This window comes from Entelurus aequoreus, linkage group LG04 (genome assembly GCF_033978785.1).
Source record: "Entelurus aequoreus isolate RoL-2023_Sb linkage group LG04, RoL_Eaeq_v1.1, whole genome shotgun sequence".
Classification (NCBI taxonomy): domain Eukaryota; kingdom Metazoa; phylum Chordata; class Actinopteri; order Syngnathiformes; family Syngnathidae; genus Entelurus; species Entelurus aequoreus.
Window position 1 is genome coordinate 60,329,218 of NC_084734.1, and position 22,827 is coordinate 60,352,044.

A 22,827-nucleotide genomic window follows, 5' to 3' on the forward strand; every position below is an offset into this window, starting at 1 on the left:
AAACAACCAGATGTTCTGAGTTTGGAGAGAGAAGCCAGATTGTTTTTTCACCTGGAAACTTTTTGTCTGGAAAACTGCTGACCTGCTGCCAAGTATTCTTTGGTAACAATAAAAATAAAAAAATAAAAATAAAATAAACATTGATTGATTGAAGAAGAGAGAGCCCACTCAGTCAGGAGTCCCATGGAAGGAAGATGTTCTCATCTTCCAATTGCAACAAAAGTAAACATACACTATATGCACATATACTTGTGATTGTGTGTAAGATGACCTCCCCGGTAGCAAATGATTCTGTATTTATGCGCCGAGCATTGGCAACTTTTATTGCCTGATATAAACCATCCGTGCATGCTACTGTTATTTTGAGATAGCATTGCTATTGTTATGACAGGAGAATCCCCTAAAGGGATTTTTACCGCCTCACGAAGCGCTCTCTTCAGTGCTCTCGCCCCTAAAAAACACTCTCCGGTGCTGCGGCGTTTTCAGTTGGGACCGCGCGAGTCGTGAATGAGTGAAGCGCAATGAGAAAAGCATCACAGATAAGGGCGCAGTGCAGCACATAGGCGATGATAGATATATTTGGATAAATGAAAAATGGAGTCATACTTTATTTCATAAGAAGGGACAGATGGGAAGAGGGAGATAGGGAGGTAAGATGGAGATGATAATGACAGGGAAGAGGAGGGCAAAGACCCGGGAGAGGAGGAAATGTGGAGGGAAAATGAATAAAATGCAAGAAAGAACGAGTGGCAGTCAGTATTCAACCTTTCATTGAGCTCTAAAGCCCATTTAGGAACTTAAATGAAACCTCACACCTAACTATTAAGCTGTGCGACGACACAATATGAGTCCTCACAACACAATGAAAATACGAAAACTCTTTTAAATTTTTTACACCGCTTGTCCTCATGAGGGTCGCGGGTGAGCTGCAGCCTATCCCGGCTGACTTGGAGTACACACATACTGACAAACGACCAGTCATACCGACATGTGTATGGACAACTTACAGGCAACAATTACCGTATTTTCCGCACTATAAGGCACACCTAAAAACCTCCAATTTTCTCGAAAGCTGACAGTGCGCCTTATAATCCGGTGCGCCTTATATATGGACCAATATTGAGCCACAACAAACCTAAACTTCATTTTCATAAAGTTTAGGTCTCGCAACTACGGTAAACAGCCGCCAAATGATTTTTCCCCCGTAGAAGAAGAAGCGCTTCTTCTTCTACGGTAAGCAGCCGCCGACTTCATTTTCCCCCGTAGAAAAAGTAGTGCTTCTAACCCAAAAATGGCTCCTATTAAGAGACACGCTTATGACGCAGAGTTTAAACTTAAGACGATCAGTCACGCAGTAGAACACGGGAATAGAGCAGCAGCGAGAGAATTTAACATAAAAGAATCAATGGTGTTTAATTCGGACACTGAAGAAGAAGAATTTGAGGGATTTGTGGATGAGGAATAACTTAATAAAGTGAGCTTTACATGTTTATTTTGTGTGTTGTGTTGTGTGACATTAACGTTTGAGCAACGTTGAGTTATTGATATATTGTTATTGCTCTGCACTATTTCGAGTGTTACTATATTGTGATTGCACTAATGTTTGATTTACCGTAACAGTATCACTGTTTTTTACGTGTTTATTGAATCAGGGAAAAGTTCCCCTCCACTATGTGATACAAATGTTGCACTACATGTTATACCTTGCTGTTGTTAAAAGATAAACAAAACACCACGTCACTGACTTTACTTTTTTAAATAATAAAACAGCTGTTTATTCATTTTGGGAGTGAACAGAGTTGTCAGAACGCTGGTTTGTAATCTATTAATAAAGTTTGACTGACCTATCTGACTGTTTTGTTGACGTTCCCTTCAGCGCAGCTCCATCTAATGGATGCATAGGTGCGCCTTATAATCCGGTGCGCCTTATATATGAACAAAGTTTTGAAATATGCCATTCATTGAAGGTGCGCCTTATAATCCGGTGCGCCTTATAGTGCGGAAAATACGGTACACTGACAAGCATGTTTTTGGGCATGTGGGAGAAATTTGAACAGGGATCTCGACTGTCAGGGAGATGTGCATTGGTCAATATAAATGTAGAATGAAAACATTAGAAATTAAATAATTAGGATGCTATGATACTTATCACAACAATAAAAAAATGGTTATGAATAAATAAAGTTAAAACAATTAAAATTCAATAGCCTTGTAATGTTAGGTATTGTTACAGTATTTCAGTGAGCAATCTATAAATGACCAATACAATTTGACTTACGCATTGCAATTTAATATTTTTATTATTACATTACCTCAACTTAAGAGTGCTCCAACTTCAAAGTGTTTTGAGATAAGAGCTGTCTCGCAGCTAATTGTTATGCTTAAAGTTACGAGCAACAATGTGAGTTTCAAGCATCCCCCACTAGTTGGCATAGCCCTAATGTCACAGTGAACCCCTTAACATTTGGTATTACTTGTTAGCATCATCTTATAGCTAGATATGGACATAACTTTGTTTTTCCAACCATAGGAAGGAAGAATGTGAGTGTGAAGTGAGATATTCTTTAAATTAAAGAAATAAATCATCAACATGACCAAGTGTGTTGCCAAATTGGTGAACCTATTCAAGCATAGCACTGCTAGTCTGCCCCACACTGAAGCAGAATAAGTCTAACGCCAGCAAAGAATGTTAAACGGCAGATGTTTATCCATGAAAATATGGAGAAGCTGCTGAAGGTGTGTTTAATGGAGAAGCAGCTGAAAAGAGATACCGTAGAAGTCCAGTCTCCAAGGTATATGATGTAAATCTTAACAATGTTCATTACTTTATAAAGTAGTTGTTAGTAGTACATTCTATTTTATTGTTTTTATCCAAAATGTATTGTCTAAAAATGTGTTTTCTTTTTAAAATGCAAATTTTTTTGTTTTTGTTTGGGGGAGGGGGGGAGAGCACCAATTAAATGTATTTCAATGCATTTCATTGATCTGAGATACACGTTTTTGGAGTTAAATTTCTTCTGCATGTGTTTGCAATACATTTCCACTTCAGAGCATTTACAAATGCATATATTCATTTACTGTCTTCTTTTTGTAACACAGGGAATGATTAATATGCAATGCAATAAATAATGATGTCATCCATGATTAACATACTGAAATGAAGAATATCTCGTTTTCAATAAGGTTGAAAGTATTTCTCACAATTCTTCTTCCTTGTACTTTTTACGCACTTTTAATTTGAACAACCTCTTGAACTGGATCATATTAGTACAATGTTTATCTTTTTTGCTTAATCTATTCCATAATTTAATTCCACATACTGATATGCTGAAGGTCTTAAGTGTTGTACGTGCATACAAATGTTTTGAGTTATTTTTTCCTCTAAGGTTATATTTCTCCTCTTTAGTTGAGAAGAATTGTTGTACATTCTTGGGTGGCAGCCAGCAGGTTATAGTTTGCATTGTACATAACATTAGTTATTTGCAAATTTACCAAATCGTTGAATTTCAGTATTTTTGATTAAATAATAAAGTGTTTGTATGTTCTCTGTATCCAACATTATGTATTATTCCAACAGATCTTTTTTGTAACAGATTTAGTGACTGAAGTACACATTTGTAGTTATTTCCCCATATTTCTACACAATAACTCAGATATGGTAACACTGGCGAGCAGTAGAGAATATGGAGTGATTTTTGGTCCAGAACATGTTTGGCTTTGTGCATTATTGAAACATTTGATATTGTTGTTCCGTGTTGTCCCCGCTGGACATTTCAATAAAACATCACATTATAAAACCCATCTATGAACAATTTGTTCAATTAAAGCTGAATGATTGTCTAGACAGGGTGCCTGACTCCTTAGTTGACAGCTATTACTACGATATTTATATATATTTATATAGGGCTATATAAGTAAACTTTAATTGATTGATTGATTGACTTGTTCCCACATTGTTTTGTTTTGGCAGTTTGTAATTTTGCTGTTCAAACAATAATAATGCATTTCCTTTAACACAGGAAAACAAGGAAAAGTGGTAAATAAAACCTAAAATATTCGAATTACACTCCCAAGTGATATAAAACATATACTGATAATTATGATAATTCGGCAGTTCAAATCCGACAAATTTTTTTCCTGTAGGAAATGTAATCAATGCTAGCCTCTGACTTTAATTCACCAATGAAGCGAAATGACTGCTACTTCAGAACGGGCTTGACTTTTTGTTGCAGGATGATTGAATCATCTTTTGGCCAAGTATTAAGAATTTCCTACTTTAATGAGTAACAACATAGAAAATTAATTGTATAGTTAATACAAAAATAATATCTAAAAGTGTATTAAATACAAATATATAATTTATTATAATATGCATCCATATGTGTATGTATAAAAATTAGAGCTCTTATAAATAACAAGTTAACACGTGATTAATTGCAAAAAACCAACATCGCATTAATCACGTATCTACACAGATTAATCACACATGTTTTTATGTACATGGTCCTTTCAGGTCAGCATGTACATAAACACCTGAAAGGTGGGTTGCTATACGCTCAGTGATCAGGTCAAGGCATACGTGAGGAGACTCTGAATGTTGTGCTCGCTGACAAATTTCGCTTAAAAATAAAACCTGACTGGACTTTAGAAAAGACTGTTAGCAAGTTTGGAGAAAATGAACGATGTGCTATCAAGTAAAACATTTAGAATGAGTTCCTGCATGACATTCTGACGATAAAATTGTATTTGTGTCAAGATATTTGGCTTTTTTTTAGGTTATTTTAAATTATGCAAGCTAGTAATAACCTATAATTAACCATGATTAATCCAAATTCAAAAGCTTGATTATTTTGATTTATTAAAAAAAATGACAGCACTGGAAAATATGAATTTGTATTATTGACGGTTTGTGTTCCATATTTCACACAATTAAGATCAGGGGTGTCCGAACGTGTTCCAGTGAAAGCCATATACTGAAAAATTAAAGCATGTAGGGGCCATTTTGACACTTTTCATTTTCAAAACCAATACAATAAATAGATTCCTTCACCCTGTTGAGATCCCTCAAGTTTGGCCCCGGGGACTTGGAAGCGTCTCAGTCATAAAGATGTTAAAAATAAGTTGTGGAGAGGCGGGGCCGGCAGACCGAAAGCGAGGCGTGCCCCGCCGGGGCCAACTCCGAGATGGCGGCGAGGAAGCGGGGACGGCGAGCGAGCAGCGAGGCGGGGCGCGCCAAGTTCGACACCGCGAACCTCAGGTGCAGGAATCGCCTGGCTGGGCACAATCGTCTAATCACCTCTTAGTGTGTAAAAGAGCCACAGCTGAGAACGACGGGGCAGAAGGAGTTGGAGAGCCAGCAACGCATGCATCGCGGAAGAGAGCGAGAGCGAGAGCAAGAGGCAGACGCAGACGACGCGGCCGGCTGAAAAGCGACCGGGAGAGCGAGCAGTGAATGCAGAGCGAAAGCGACCTGAGACTGAGGTTTTATTTGAAAAAATAAAATAAAGTCAACCATGCTCGAAGCAATGTCCTTCCTTGGTGGTCCTGAGAACCCGCACGACAGCTTGCGACTGCCACATAAGTCATATTACTTGTATTACATTTATTATTAAATGTTAATTCTCTAGAATAACTTCAGGTCTATATGTTGATATAAAGTTGAACAAAAAATGTTTTTATGACCAAAATATACAATATTTTATTCCTCAAAAAATTCAAAGTGAAATATTTGATGTGAACTAATTGAACCCTTAAATAGGACAATAAGTCATAACAACAATTATTTTAATTAATTATTATTTTTGAGCAATGAAAAATATTGGGGATCAAAATGGGTCCCACTCATAAAATTCCTAGAAATACTCTAAGTCATACATTTGTTTTTTTTTTATTTATAACGCTTAAGTATCAAAATGAACTTCATATCTATCCGTCTATCATAACATTTTATTATTTCTTATGTTTTTGTATGCCCTTGTTGTGAAATAAAACATTGTTCTTTATATGGCAAACACACAAAATATGCAATATTCTCCCCCCCCAAAATTTTTGAAGAGGATTTTTGGAGGTAAAGTAATTGGAGCCTTGAATAGGTCAAAAATTCATAACCTCATTGATTTTGATTCATGATTATTTTCTGAGCTATGACAGCTTTAAAGAAGAGTTGTAAGAGTCAACATTGACACTTTTTGTCCTTTAGCATGTTTGCTCTTTTATTCCACTTTTATTAGTTGTTTTTTTTAATAGTGTTTTTAGAATGTGCCGTGGGCCATTAAGTAGTTAGCTCAGCCTGCAAATGGCTCACTTTGGACACACCTGTTTTAGATAGATAGAACTATATTTTTGATTGACAGCTCAGCATGTAACATTCTACGCTAATGTTGGATCAGATTGACATTCCTTACATGTTTTAATCTTATGATATGCATACAATCAGAGCTTTGATGGACTTCCAAAGCTGCAGTTGGTCATGTTCTGTTTGGTGGATTTAGCAAAACATTAATTTTGTAAAACAAAATCATTAGGCCTGTGTGGCAGATTTACAAGCATAGAGCCCTGCCTTTCCAAATCTCTCCCTGCCATGAATCTTCTGTGTTGCTATGCCGGTGAAGTGGAGTGGGCTGCAGCTCGAGATGTTGCAATATGCCCCCGGCTCACGTTAAATTAATGTAGCTGCACTTTCCCGCTTTGATCCACACAATCTTTTTCTCCCTCTCTCTCCTACCAGCAGTGAATTTCATCCGCGAGTCCAACTTAATTTTTTCCTTGAGGCAAATACAACGTCGGGTCAGACATTGGGTATGTGTGTTTGTGTGTTTTTGAGAGAGAGGACAGCCATACTTACGACTTTTGTGGCGCCGTCGGTGGTTTCACAGCTGGCTTGTTAGATGATACAGGACAGCGCTCTGTAACACAACATTTAAGTGTCACCCTTTAGTATTTGTTTGTTGTGTACTGTAAGTGTGATTTGTGTTTGTCAACAATCCAGACTCATTCCTCTTTCCATGATCATTGATAAAAAAAAATAACATTTAGTAAACAATTAGTTTTTTTTAAGGGAAATTGTTAGCATTTACTGTGAATTCCGGAACTATAAGCCGCCACTTTTTTTCCTACGCTTTGAGACCTGCGGCTTATAAAACGGTGCAGGGAATTTATGGATTTTTCTTCGCCGACGTTCCGGGTGCCTCGAAACACACAATTTTTCTGATATGTCATTTTTAAATAAAAAAAACGTCCTCATAAATATTGATTATTGTACTAAAAAACAATATTATGTTTATTTCGTGTTGAAACAAACCAGGGACACCAATGTCGTTAACAATGTGTAACAGTAATTTAACTCTTCATGCAGCTGAGATAAGCTCCAGCACCCCCCGCAACCCCAAAAGGGACAAGCGGTAGAAAATGGATGGATGGATGGATTAATCACTATATCCCCACATGCTCCACCCCCTTTCTTCGGTTGCACGGCAAGAAGATTAACCAACAAGGTAAAGTGGATCATTTTTATTTCCTCATCATTGTATCAACCTAGCTGTTAAAGTTAAGGAGATTAGTAATTTCAAACTGTGATTGCACCACAGTGCTAGTGACAGTGTGTGTGTGTTTGTGTGTGCGTGCATGTCTGTGTGTGTTTGTGTGTGTGTGTGTGGTGGCTGTAAATGAAGACAGTTCAGTTAGTTGTTGTTTTTAGCTTTGTTATTAAGTGGGAAGTTAATCCATCACTTGTTGTTATATTTGTTTAATATACAGTATTGTATAGAGATTTATATTGTGTTCAAATTTGATTAACTTTTACTGAAATACACACTTTAGTTGAGGCTGGAATTTATTATTTATATTTACATTGTTTCTTATGAAGAGATTTTCATCAAAACACTAACTTTGCCATTTAAAAACCCTGTTCAAGAATCAATGAAGTTTGTAAATCAAGGTTCCTCTTTATAATGGCGAAACAAACAGGCACACTTACAGTCCCTGATCCCTGATTTTTCTAGTGGAATGTATCAGGAATGTAAATGTTTTAATATTTATCATGAAATAGTGTTACTAGATTATGAGTTGTCCAAGTGCTTATAAAAACTAATAATACATTTTAAAGACAAAACCTTGCAGGATTTTCCAGTGTATGTCCCATGCTAATGTTACAGCACACATCTCATTTTAATGTGATGTCTTAAAGGTGTATGTCTCATTCTTCCAATAAAGTGACCACACCCAGATACAGTATCCAATATACTATTACGCACCTCATAAAAAACAAGATTTGTGTTATTTTTACTGTGAGTGGCCAAATCACTATATTACATTTTAAATTACTACTATATATACATATATATATATATATATATATATATATATATATATATATATATATATATATATATATATATATATATATATATATATATATATATATATATATATATATATATATATATATATATATATATATATATATATATATATATATATATATATATATATATATATATATATATATATATATATATATATATATATATATATATATATATATATATATTTAACTTACGATGTCGGGTTTGAGAAAGGTGTGATGCTGGTGTGGCCACAGTGTTCACGTGGAGCTTGTGTGTATGCATGAACAATTACATGAAAATGACACATTGTTAATGTGAAGATGGCTTTTAACCCAAATTTGAGCTCATATTATTGGGTTTAGACTCCAGAGTATCAAATATGGACATTTTAAGGCTTGTTAAAGGGGCATCTATTATTTGCATTGATAAAAACAATATTGAGTAAATTAACATGTGAGCACGTCCTTTCTGCTGGATTCATAGCTCAGCACTCCATCTCCCTGCAGATAGCGACAACAAACCACTTTCAATTTAAATGACCATTAAGTTACCATTAAAATGTAATTATTATTTATTTTAAAGCAGTGAAAAGTGATCTACTATATGGCTATAAATATTGTACACTTTAATAAAACAAATACATTTTCTACTTCAGTTCTTATGACGGGGAATTCAAATTAATATTAGTAATATGTTGCCTTAAATATCAATGTTTTAAGCATAAAAACAACACAAAAATTGTATACAGCATCTTAAAAAATAAAAATAAATAACAACAAATATTAATATTAATTTGTCGTTATTTTTTATGCTCTGAATATAAATATATATTTCCCAACAGTTTCCCTGGTGAATTTATTCCCTATTGTTTCCTCTGTTTATTGTGTAATTTTTCAGACTTTTCCTGGTTATTGCTTTTAACAGCTCCTTTTTGCTCCCCTTAGGTTACAAAAACATTTCCTTTGCTGACTGTGGCATCCACATGAGTCAATTGCGCGTGTCCCTGCCTCAGAGACATATTTTGTTTTGACTCACAGATCCAAGCATGCATTTCTTTGTATCATTTTGCTGTTCTAATTGTATCTTTGTTCTACAGAAGGGAAGAGTCCTGACAGGAAAATAAAATAAGCTTGTTTTATGGGCAAAAACAAACAGTTTCTGTTTACATTTCTCTTATTAAAAATGATACCAAAGTAACAATGCTTTAGGTTTATTTAAGAGTCGTATGTCATTCATCCAACAATAAATCAAGTAGCATGTGAAAATGCACCTCAAAATTTGTATAAATAATTAAATATTATTGTCTTTTCATAATTGCAGTTTACCTTTTGTGTCACCATTTTTACATTGTTTTAATGAAAGAGTAAATATTATATTCAATAGCAATGTGTTAAAAATTACAAAGTGTGAAGTGACTAATGAGTTATGTTATATATTTGTTATGCTTTCACTTGGATTATGGGGAAACACAATCGCACATTTTAAAAGTCCAAAATTCGGTAACACTTTAGTATGGGGAACACATATTCACCATTAATTAGATGCTTATTAACATGCAAATTAGTAACATTAGCTTTTAATTAGTCATTATTAAGTACTTATTAATGCTTTATTCTGCCTCGCCTTATTATGCAACCAGTAAGCCATTAACTAAGAGTCTTCCCTCAATAACCTAAGGATTATTGCTTATTAGTAACCCTAACCCTAACCCTAACCATTACGTATATGTTCCCCTAGTGTCCATATAACTCTAAATGAAGTCTTTGTTACTTTAATAAGCAACTAATTAATGGTGAATATGTTCCCCATACTAAAGTGTTACCCCAAATTCAAATGAACAGAGCAAAAACAGAATTAATGGCGGTAATTAGAAATTAGAGTTATTACAATCTCTAAAGTACTCTTCTGTATTTTCTCCTGAGAGCGAACCTCCTCTGCAAAAGATGTTTGTGTTTTGCTAAACAGGGCTATTTGTTTTTTTTTTTTGCAAATTTGAAATTCTGATAGAAGAAATTGACCAAGAATAAATAAAGTTATTTTAAAAATCTGACTAAAATAATTGAACGATAATGTCAGAGTTTGTGCCACTCTGCATGTTTTTTCTTGTCAGAGATTTGTATAGTGCATATATATTGCTTTGTGGTTCACTAGCAAAAGTAAGCAAACAGTTATATTCAATACCAATTTGGTGGAAGAGACCAACGAATCACAACACCTTGTTAGGATGTGTAAACACTTGACTTGCCCCTGGGCACTAGCAACACATGCTAGGCCACTGCATAAAACAGTTAATGACCTCGGAGGGCTTTCAAGTTTTAGTGCTGATTAGAATAATTGATGATACTGAATACCAAAAACATGCTTTATGTCTACAGGTTCGTTTTTTTAGGCAGTAGAGGAGAGCACATTCATCCGGAAGACAAAAGTATTGTCAAATACTCGGCCAACCAAAAAAAAGTTCACCGCACAGATTTAACAAAGACATTTGTTTAGAGTTTCCTATTGGATAATTACTGCATGACTGATTATTTTTCAGTTGGAATCAAGGTATTTAACACTAATTGATGCAGTAAAAAAGCTTTTCATTTGTGTCAAAACGTGGAAAATATGCAGAGCCGCATGTGGTTCTGAGATTTCTCCTTGAAACCCAAGTAGAGGAAACGTGCATTTTTGAAAAGAGTTCTATAATGTCTGACACTCTGTGAGGCAATGAATGTGTTGTGACTGGTGATTGGATGAGAGGGATGAAGGCGAGGAAAAGGAGACTGGCATCTGTGTGTACCGTGAGAGAAACGTCGGCTTCTTGGATGAGAGACCATTGCTTTAAGCCAGGGGTCACCAACCTTTTTGAAACCAAGGGCTACTTCTTGGGTACTGATTAATGCGAAGGGCTACCAGTTTGATACACACTTAAATAAATTGCCAGAAGTAGCCAATTTGCTCAATTTACCTTTAACTCTGTTATTATTAATAATTTATGATATTTATCTTTGTGGAAACACTGATCATCTTAATGATTTCTCACAATAAATATATATAGAAACAGATAAATATCAATATGCAACACTTTATTTTTATATTTTCTCTAAGTGCGCATTTTTCAAATTGAACATTTTCAAATGATCACTTCTAAGATAGTCTTGTGAAATCACAATATCCCATTTTAACTAGCTAGCCACTAACATTTTTTAACAAATCATGAATTACTTTGCACCATGTTTGTACAAATAATAACTCATGTAAAATACAAAAGTAAACTCTCAAATTTTTAAATCATGTCACACTTTGAACTGGACACCAAATCTGTTTTCTGTTTCTTTGTCAGTTAGTGGGAAGCCTGGCATTGCATGCTGTTAACTAGTGCGTTGTACTCTGGTGTGTAACTTGACACTGCAACTCTGAGTGAGTCTTGCAGATGTGCATCAGTGAGGCGTGTTCTGTGTTTGTTCTTGATGAAGTTCATGTCAGAAAAGGCTGATTCACAAAGATACGATTTTTCCTCATTGTTTGCGGAACCTTCTTAATCTTTTGGACATATTTTCACAGCAATCTGGCCTTAAGCTTAATTATGATACATGTAAAATATTAAGGATCGGAAATCTAAAGGGAACGTCCTTTCGAATGGAATGCAAAGTGCCTGTTTTGTGGACAGATGGACCAGTTAACATACTTGGTGTTGTTGTCCCAGAAAATCTGGAAGATCTAGGCTCAGTAAATTATGATAATCGACTAAGAAAACTGGACAAAATTATGCAATTATGGAAAGTGAAATCCCTAACCTTGTATGGTAAAATATCTATTGTCAACTCGTTAATTATTCCTCAATTTATTTATTTGTTTTTGTCATTACCAGCTCCATCACAAAACTTTTTTAAGATTTATGAGCGGAGGGTCTTCGATTTTGTCTGGAACGGCAAACCAGAAAAGATTAAAAGAAAGGTTTTGTACAAAGAGTATGAATATGGGGGCCTGAAACTTCTCAACCTTGAAGCTATGTGTCTGTCTTTAAAAGTATCAATTGTTCCAAAGATGGATTTAAACACTGAGTGGTACACAAATGTCCTGTTGGACAAAAAACATGTACTGTTTTAAAAGAAATTGTATCCTTTTTTTACAAGTGATCCCCTCCCAGAGAGTCTGCTGGGAAACATGGCGAGGAAACAATCCACTCATGGTGGTGTTTTCAATTTTATGTGCCAGAAAAAAAGGACGATATTTTGCAGCAGTTAATATGGATGAACTCTAACATTGTAATAGATGGTAAGCCTTTCTTTTGGACAAATATGTTTCAAAGAGGAATCATTTTTGTCAATGATATTATCAATGACAATGGTAAAATTATGAAGTATGATGAATTTAGAGCTATGTATGGTGATGCTTGCTCAAGCTTTTCATTTTATCAACTAACTGGAGTAATTGGGAAAAGATGAAAACAAATAATACATTATGGAACTACTAAATTATTAGTTTGTAAACCTCTAATAAGAAATGTTAGTTGGCAAAAAGGAACTAAAATAAATAGAAAAATATATACTTTTTATTTAATAAAGAAATCTTTGAAGGCTGCCCCATACAACACAAATGGAAAATGGGAGGACTTTTTTGACTGCCCGTTGCCATGGGATGCCATATTCAAACTAATCTATGAAACCACTATCGATGTGCAAAATCGTTATTTTCAAATTAAAATTATTTATAACTTCTTACCCACAGGGAAAATGTTAAAATTATGGAATATGACAGAGTCAGATGATTGCCCATTTTGTTGTCAGGAGCCTGAATCCACCCTGCATTTGTTTTGGTATTGTCATATTGTGTCTTTGTTTTGGGTGGAAGTTGAAAAAATGTGTTTAAGGATTGGTTTGTTTATGAAGCTTAATGTGGTTTCTGTTATTTTAGGAGAGTTCATTGACAATCATGATTTAGTCAATTTAATTATAGTACTCTGTAAAATGTTTATTTTTAAGGCCAAAAACAGATATTCACTTAGTATTACTTTCTTTAAAACATTTATTCAGTATTTTCTAACTTTAGAAAGTTGCATTGTTGAAAACGATAATGATGCCAAAAAACATTTAAAAAAAAGATGGGAAGTCCTCAAAGGCTTATTTTGAAAGTATAATTATGTTTATAGATTATATGCTATCTGTTGTTGTGTTCCCTAATTTGAGTGACCTGGACATAATCTGGACTGTACATAAATGCTTATTTTGAAAATGTAATTTTGTTTATAAATTATATGCAATCTGTTGTGTTCCCTAATTTTTTTCTGTGTACATGAATGAAGGTGTGTGTTGCTGATTCCGACTTGGACATTATCTGGACTGGGCCTGGTTTAAAAAACCCTTTAAACAAATCTAATTTCATTGACAACCTGGTCTGTTGAAGATAAGGCCCTTTTTTTAAAAATAAAATAAAATAAGATAAATAAATAAAAAACATTTTCTTGGATAAAAAAGAAAGTAAAACAATATAAAAATAATTAAATAAAAAATAGTAATTAATGAAAATGTTAGTGGACCAGCAGCCTATACAATCATGTGTGCTTCAGGGACTGTGTCCCTTGCAGATGTGTTGTCTATGTTGTGGGAACCAGAATATTGGTAGCAGAAAGAAATAACCCCTTTTGTGTGAGTGGGTGTGGATGAGTGTGCATGGGGGAGGTTGTTTGGGTTGATGCACTGATTGAAAGTGTATCTTGTGTTTTTTCTATGTAGATTTAATTTTTAAAAAAAATAAAAAAATAAAAAATAAAAAAATTAAAAAATTATTTATTTATTTTTTATTTTTTTTAGAACAGGCCCGCGGGCGACTCATCTGGTCCTTACAGGCGACCTGGTGCCCGCGGGCACCGCGTTGGTGACCCCTGAGTTATCAGGTGACCACAAATGAGCGTTAGCTGTTCAACGTCGGGACCTGAGGTGGACCACTCATCTGTGCATCAGTTGGGGACGTCTTTACACTGCTGACTTTTCTCCACTCAAGATGATCTCCTGCTGGCCCCACTATGGACTGGACTCTCACACTATTAACTAGATCTAGTCGACATCCATTGCACTGATTGCCCGGGGAGTGGGGGGTTGAGTTTTTTCTTGCCCTGATGTGGGATCTGAGCCGATCTGTCGTTGTGGCTAGTGCAGCCCTTTGAGATATTTGTGATTAAGGGCTATGTAAATAAACAAACTTTGATTGATTGATTGATTGATGATATGATTCGATCTATTCTGCCTATAAAGCGCTGTAAAAAACATCCAAAAACCAAAAGGTTTTCCAAAAGGTTGCAGCATGAGGCTACAAAAACAGTAACAAAGTTTCGTCACCAATGGCAAACAGCAAGAAAGTCTTTTCAAAAGGAATAACAGGCAGACGCAACTGTCGGGTAGCGAATAAAAATCCTGCACCGAGTGAGCTGTGACATGAACATTTAACAGGGAGTGAGCAGACAGAGCAGAGACAAGGCGATATCACCAGTGTCAACACATTTGCATTTCTTATATAATCATATATTGTGTCTAACTGGAGTTGTCGAGATTACCCCCTTCCCCTAGCGACAGCTTCAGTGATGTAACCAGGGACCTCACAAATAAATAGAGGAAGCACGCGGACTGGACTCTTAGAGCGTAGTTTGGATCTGTAACTAGAATACAGCCCAAAACAGGTGTCTCCTCATTGAGCCAAATTGAACTCTGTCTCTGCATGATTCCTTGCTTCTCGTCTGTTTAATATACGTCATCAGTGTTTGAACCTGAACGAGAACGTATCCTGACAAGTTGGTACACTTTGACAGCCAATTTAGTTAATTTAATTTTAGTTAACTAAGGTCATGTAGTAGCAATGATCCCGATCACCTCTGAAATCGAATCACTTGTTCCTTATCCCATTTCTGACATTTACTGAAAGTTTTTTGAAAATCCGCCTGTAATTTTCAGGGAGAAGTTGCTAACTAATTGACAAAGAATGACTAATAAACAAACAAATCCTGGCGATCATAACTTTCTGGCAGAGGTGAAAAGAAACATCTCAGAAGAAAATAGACGGTTTAATTTTGCATGGACAGATTCCTTTGCCAGAACAAGCTTGTAAAAGTTTAATAATGTAGCTGCGTTATGGACTTTTTTTTAGTGGAAGAGAGGACAAAATTGCTCCTTTATGATTGTGAAGGTTTCCGACCACGGATATAAGGATGAAACTACTCAAATCAGGTTAAGAAGTGTCCAGCAGCTAATGACAGCTAATGACAGTGGAGAAACACTGCAGTCAGCATAGGGCCGGTGTAGCTCGGTTGGTAGAGCGGCCGTGCCAGCAACTTGAGGGTTCCAGGTTCGATCCCCGCTTCCGCCATCCTAGTCACAGCCGTTGTGTCCTTGGGCAAGACACTTTACCCACCTGCTCCCAGTACCACCCACACTGGTTTAAATGTAGCTTAGATATTGGGTTTCACTATGTAAAAGCGCTTTGAGTCACTAGAGAAAAGCGCTATATAAATATAATTCACTTCACTTCACTTCATCATCATCCGTACCAAAGCTTCTAGAAAAAATGAATGCAACTCTTGACAGAAACCAATGTTGAGACATTAGTGAAGCTTGTGGAAATGATGCCACAGCAAATGTGTGTTGTATTTAAAGCTAAAGGCGGTCCAACCAAAAGTGTGAACTATTTTTTTTGGGTCGGACAGTGTATGATTTAGATTGAACATACATGGATGTTTCTTTGTTCTTGTGGGTGCTACTGCTTTCATAACTTAATGTGGTTTCTGTTATTTTAGGAGAGTTCATTGACAATCATGATTTAGTCAATTTAATTATAGTACTCGGTAAAATGTTTATTTTTAAGGCCAAAAACAGATATTCACTTAGTATTACTTTCTTTAAAACATTTATTCAGTATTTTCTAACTTTAGAAAGTTACATTGTTGAAAACGATAATGATGCCAAAAAACATTTAAAAAAAAGATGGGAAGTCCTCAAAGGCTTATTTTGAAAGTATAATTATGTTTATAGATTATATGCTATCTGTTGTTGTGTTCCCTAATTTGAGTGACCTGGACATAATCTGGACTGTACATAAATGCTTATTTTGAAAATGTAATTTTGTTTATAAATTATATGCAATCTGTTGTGTTCCCTAATTTTTTTCTGTGTACATGAATGAAGGTGTGTGTTGCTGAGTCCGACTTGGACATTATCTGGACTGGGCCTGGTTTAAAAAACCCTTTAAACAAATCTAATTTCATTGAAAACCTGGTCTGTTGAAGATAAGGCCCTTTTTTTAAAAATAAAATAAAATAAGATAAATAAATAAAAAACATTTTATTGGATAAAAAAGAAAGTAAAACAATATAAAAATAATTAAATAAAAAATAGTAATTAATGAAAATGTTAGTGGACCAGCAGCCTATACAATCATGTGTGCTTCAGGGACTGTGTCCCTTGCAGATGTGTTGTCTATGTTGTGGGAACCAGAATATTGGTAGCAGAAAGAAATAACCCCTTTTGTGTGAGTGGGTGTGGATGAGTGTGCATGGGGGAGGTTGTTTGGGTTGATGCACTGATTGAAAGTGTATCTTGTGTTTTTTCTATGTAGATTTAATTTTTTTTTAAAATAAAAAAATAAAAAATAAAAAAATATTTTTTTTTTTTTTTTTTTTTTAATTTATTTTTTTAGAACAGGCCCGCGGGCGACTCATCTGGTCCTTACGGGCGACCTGGTGCCCGCGGGCACCGCGTTGGTGACCCCTGGGTTATCAGGTGACCACAGATGAGCGTTAGCTGTTCAACGTCGGGACCTGAGGTGGACCACTCATCTGTGCATCAGTTGGGGACGTCTTTACACTGCTGACTTTTCTCCACTCAAGATGATCTCCTGCTGGCCCCACTATGGACTGGACTCTCACACTATTAACTAGATCTAGTCGACATCCATTGCACTGATTGCCCGGGGAGTGGGGGGTTGAGTTTTTTCTTGCCCTGATGTGGGATCTGAGCCGATCTGTCGTTGTGGCTAGTGCTTGTTCTTGAGGGTGCTACTGCTTTCATAACTTAACACCAGTAGGTGCTAATGACTCTACAGCCAGCAGGTGAGCATTAATGTTGGGAAACTTACTTGTGTTGTAGCCTGAGGTCACATGCTGCGACTCCTATGGAGAGAAATAGGATGAAAGTAGAGGCAAATGTGTTAATAAATAAACCATCAAAGGTCATTATTGACCTCACATCATATATGTCTACTACTTATCTGTGCTACATCATAATGCAATCATCCAAAACATGGAAAACATCACTTTCTTTCTTACTTTCTCCAGGAAAAAAAACAGGTCATTCCTTTCATTCATATTTTGAATAAGGTTAACATGTGCTTAAAGAAAAGGACAGAAGATACTTTAAAACAGGGGTGTAAAACTTACGGCCCGCAATTTTTATCCGGCCCGCGGGATGAGTTTCCTAAGTATAAAAATTAGCCAAAATTTTTTAATAAAAGAAACTGTTGTTCTAAATGTGTCCACTAGATGTCACAATAGCAATTATTTGTATATTTGTAGATTATGCTACATATGTAAACAAATAAACCACTTGTTAGTGCACCAGTCGAGGAAAATGAGCAAACTACATAAATAACACCCTGTAATTTGATTTTGATATTATTTTTCTATCTTGATAGATTGAATATTAACACCAATGAGTTGACTGAAAACATAATCACACAATTTATTCAGAAAGTATAAATAATGACAAATAAAGATATAATACTATTAATCGCAACATGTAAGTGTAAAAAAACAACAACAACATTATGATTTATACATTTTCAGAATGTGCTTGTTCTATTTTCAAACAAAGAAAACAATCTGAAGTAGTCTTTATTTTTAAGTTATCGTGCCTTGATTTTACCAGTCCGGCCCACTTGACTTGGGAGTAGATTTTTCTTTCTGTGGCCCCCGATCTGAAATGAGTTTGACACCCCTGCTTTAAAATGATAAACTTTTTTAGCAAGGTTGTTTTATTGAGTGAAATGTGTCCCTTTATGCAATTAAACAAATCATGGACTTAAATAGAAAAATAAATAAAAATATTCAAAACCAAAAAAAATCATAGCAATTCGAGAATTCATGTTAATGTTTTTCTGCAAACTTCTTCCCTATTTATTATAATTTTCTCTGTGTTGTGCACACATGCTAACAAGGAGGCAAAACGATGCCCTCTATTTTATCTATCAGTAATAAACATCACAGTATTGTGAAAATTCATCAATAATTTATTAGCAGTTAAACCTTTTCACAACATCTCCTTTAAAGTGTTATTTCAAAAGTAGACACAACTAACACCCTCCTATTATTATTTATGAACACAAATAAAACTCCTCATTTAATTGTAATATTGTCACTGTTGCCATTGTATAAAACAGAAGTGCTCTACTATGACAACCTCATAAAGTTAATGGAAAAACATAGCTAATGGAGTAAATATAAGGGTGGGGGAAGTCACCTCATTACATGATAACATTTGTTTTACAACGTTTCCCATACATTATTAATACTGTACAAAAAGAAAAAGAGAGCTATTTACCAGTAGTGTTGGAAAAACATGATTCATATCCGAATCACGATTCATATTTATTATGATTTTAAAACAGTTCAAAATTAAAAAAGAAAAACAACATTTTAAATTTTTTTATTTAGGCCAGGTCCGAACTTACTCTGTATGCTTATACGTCAGCAGCCAAGAGAAGCTATTGTAACATGTAAACTGTTTTAAAATGGTTTTATCATAGTCAATGTACAAAATAATATGTTGTGATAATCAAGAATCTACAATTGCGTTAAATCAGGAACAAACCCTGAATCGAATTTTCACTCCGAGAGTCGGAATCCAGTTGAATCGTGAGTTGTTGTAAGATATGAGTTATGAAGAATATGTAGGCGAGTAAATACATTGACAAAGTCACTCATGTGCTTTAAGTTAACTTTTTAATTTTAACGGTCATTATGTTTCTCACGTGTGATACAAACTTTTGCGGTGGTAGCGGGTCAAAGAAAATAAAAGTGAAAGTGGAATGTGAAGTAAAATTATAAAACTTAAAATGCTTAGAAAGAGGATGGATCAACATTGGCTGCATGCTTGGGCCAAGATGCTAAAAGGCTGCAACCATCATTAAGGATAGAGATGGTATATTTGAACGTTAAATAGACAGTAAAAATTTAGTACAATAGTGGCCTCATTATTGAGAATTTCTCCTTCCAATGAACCTGTTGTACTCTTTTTTTTTTTCCATTTAATTCTCGAATATAATCTTTTCATTTCTGTATTTTATATGTACGTGATATGTTTTACAGTATGAACAGTGTGCGCGACTTATGGGTTAATTTTGCTATAATTTAGGTATAGGTTCCGACTTACACTAAAAATACAATTCTAAATAAATAACCCTGATTGAAACACAATTGAAATGTTGGTGGCTGACAAGCCTTTTTTGTGCTTATTGGTCATTGGTCAAACAGCATATGATGCATTTTTGGCTATTACTGTCAACGACATGTGCCTAAAACCCAATAAAGAAATGTTACAAAAATAAATTAAATTAAATTGGAGTCGTAGGAATGGTACTCATAACCTGTGGGGTGTCCAAAGCGGGGCATGGGCCATTTGTTGGTCTATTGGTCACAACACGTTTTAAAAAGTAATTAAAAATTACTTTAAAACTTATTTTCAACCTAAACAGTTTGAATCGAGAATAAGTTACAGTGGTGCGTTGGACGAATACATAGTGGTTAGGGAACAATATGAACATTTTTGAATGTGCTCAAACAGTACTCATACACATACTGACATTATTTGACCAAGTTATGTATATACTGTAATTTTTTAAATAGCAAAAATAAATACAATCTATAAGAAAAAAACACTATTTTGTATGTTTAGTGTTTCTTATGCTTCACTAATAGTGTTTCAGTCTTAATATTGTATCTGTTTTATTGGCAAAGTTGTTACTGTTTTAAATATCGGTTTGTACTGTAGCACTTCAAGATTTATTTAAATGAAAAGTGCTTAACAAAGAAAATTCATTATTATTATTACCGGTAGTTATAAAAAAAAAAAATTATTCCATTTACCGTATTTCCTTGAATTGGCGCAGGGAATATAGTATTCGCACGTCTAGAATTACTGCCGGGTCAAAGTCGTTTCTCAAAATAATTAACGCATGCTTGGCCTTATCGCCGGTTTATTATTGAAGCTGGATCAAATTCGTTTCGCAAAATATTAATTTTATTATCGCATGTCTATAATTTTCGCCGGGTCAAACTCGTTTCGCAAAATATTTAGCATATGGCTAGAACTTCCACCGGGTCAAATTCGTTACGTCACGAGTGACGCATCTGTCCTCATTTTCAAAATGGAGGGAGCTGCTTTCAGTAGTTTACAATCGCACAAAGGAAAAAAGATAAAGAGCTTTTCAGTAGGATTTAAGGTCCAAGCTATTGAATACCGGTACAGTATGCTAAAGAGAACAGTAAGCAGCTATGTTTTATTAATATACCGTAGCTGCGTGTGTGAAATACTGTATAAGTCATTAAATGACTCCCGCCTCCTGGTGGTAGAGGGCGCTGCCGCGCTAGTGATCCTTCTTGCGACTTCCGGTACTGCAGAAGAAGTGAACACACGCAGCAAGAGATTTTTTTTCACATGGAGGATTGCATACCAGTATCTAAAATAAAACAGTTTTCTAAACTGGACTTTCAATCGAAGCAGGAGGTAATAATTAAAGGAATATCTCCATCGAAACAGAGACTTTTAAAACTGAAGAAAGAAAATAAGGAAGACTTCTATAAACAAGTTATCAATGCTTTTGGTCAGAAGGAGCTGCAAATGGACTCCATTTATAAGTACAGGTAAGACCATAATAACGTTTTTTTTTATTAAATGTGCTTTTCATGATGGTATGCTTACATCACACTCAAAGCGCACGCCTAAATTTTATGGATTCCTTTTGGTAAACGCCGGAGTGAGAAGAGGTTTTAAAATAATTACCGCATGCACGGCCATCCCGCCGGTTTCCGGTAAACGCAGGAGTGACAGGAGGTTTTAAATTAATTAACGCCCCTGCGGCTATTCAAGGAAATACGGTATTTAAAAAAAAATGCAACAACAGAATTTAGCATGAAAAAAAAGGAGCAGAAAGATGTAAAACGTATAATATCTACCCCCTATCAACAAAGTCATATACAGTTCCAGTTTATTTGAGCTGTCTGATGCGGCAGTCTTATCAATTTCAGGTCATCAAAACACAATTGGCAATCAGGAAGCCTCCTTATTGCCAGTCAGGAAGGAATACCAGCACTAAAAGGCATACAAGAACAGGAAATGGTTCTAACAAAACAAAGGAAAGGAAAGGAAGATAATACCAAACACAGAAAAACACGAAAAGTTATGACGGATCATGACACCTACTTCAAAACATTGTGAAAAAATGTAATATTTGGCAAAAAAATTTCCACTTTAAGTGCCTTTCACAGAACAATTAGCTTGGTTTGAGAAGGAATGTGTTCTAAAGGCTTAAACTATTGTTAGCTATTTTGCAGATTTTCAACTACAGTATCTGGTTGCTGGTAATCTTGGAACCTAACCTCCACAGTGGAAGAAGGAAGACTGTAATTGCACTGATGAGCGCTACTAACCTTGCTGGGAATGGGGAACTTGGTCTGGTCAGCTTTTCCTGGCGTGTGTATGGCGGTAAGAGGGGGTGGCCAGGAGTGGGTCATCTCCTAAATACAAACACAAATGGACATTTTACACTTATTAAGTATGCTCGATGATTCCATTTACATATGTGCACCACACCAAAGAGGAATTGTGTGGAAATAACAATGCTGAGTAACGTTGAACAAATCTGACTAGAGGGATTCATTTCTACAAGCGCTTGGATACAGAAGACCCGAGTCAGCATTCAGTTGTGGTTGTGTTGACTCGCACACACCAGACAGGACTGTATTATTACCGTACTCACATTATGAAGTGAGAAGTGTATTGGGAGTTGGTAGCACACTCAGGGATCTGAGTATGAACTAAGTGCAGAGTGTTTCAATGTTCAAGAATAAAAGCTGACTCCAGCTGGTTACATTAAAATCTCAGCTGTGGCAGCAATGCAGCAACATTTGAGGTAAATTAATCACGAATCGTATCGTCCTTCTCGGATCAATTTTAACTCTGGCTTCAATTAGTTACATTAGTTGCCCATGACGTGATGCCCGGCAGTTTGTGTTTGCATGCGTGCTCTTCACAGCTATTGAATCCACAGGGTCGATCCTCATACAGTATATTGAACTCATGGAATGGACCTTTCACTCGATAGCTCTCTCAATGGGTACTTGTATCATATCATAGAAAGGAACAAATGTTTCTATCAAAAAGTCTGCCTTTACAAAGATAACAATGACAGTTTTTAGTGACATTGTCAAGAGACAACATTGATTTGTGTCAATACTACA

The 22,827-nt window shown here is 35.4% G+C and overlaps 2 protein-coding genes across 2 annotated transcripts in view; both read right to left on the reverse strand.

The window, feature by feature from the left end:
* Positions 1–22,827, reverse strand: part of LOC133648886 (m7GpppX diphosphatase-like) — a 375,169-nt gene that overhangs the window by 175,395 nt on the left and 176,947 nt on the right. The gene's annotated exons all lie outside the window — the stretch shown is intronic.
* LOC133648887 (AF4/FMR2 family member 2-like) overlaps positions 1–22,827 on the reverse strand; it is a 380,782-nt gene that overhangs the window by 116,369 nt on the left and 241,586 nt on the right. Inside the window, 3 exon segments of the mRNA XM_062045401.1 lie at positions 6,845–6,905; positions 17,451–17,484; positions 22,018–22,104. Coding sequence (XP_061901385.1) covers positions 6,845–6,905; positions 17,451–17,484; positions 22,018–22,104 — 182 coding nt within the window.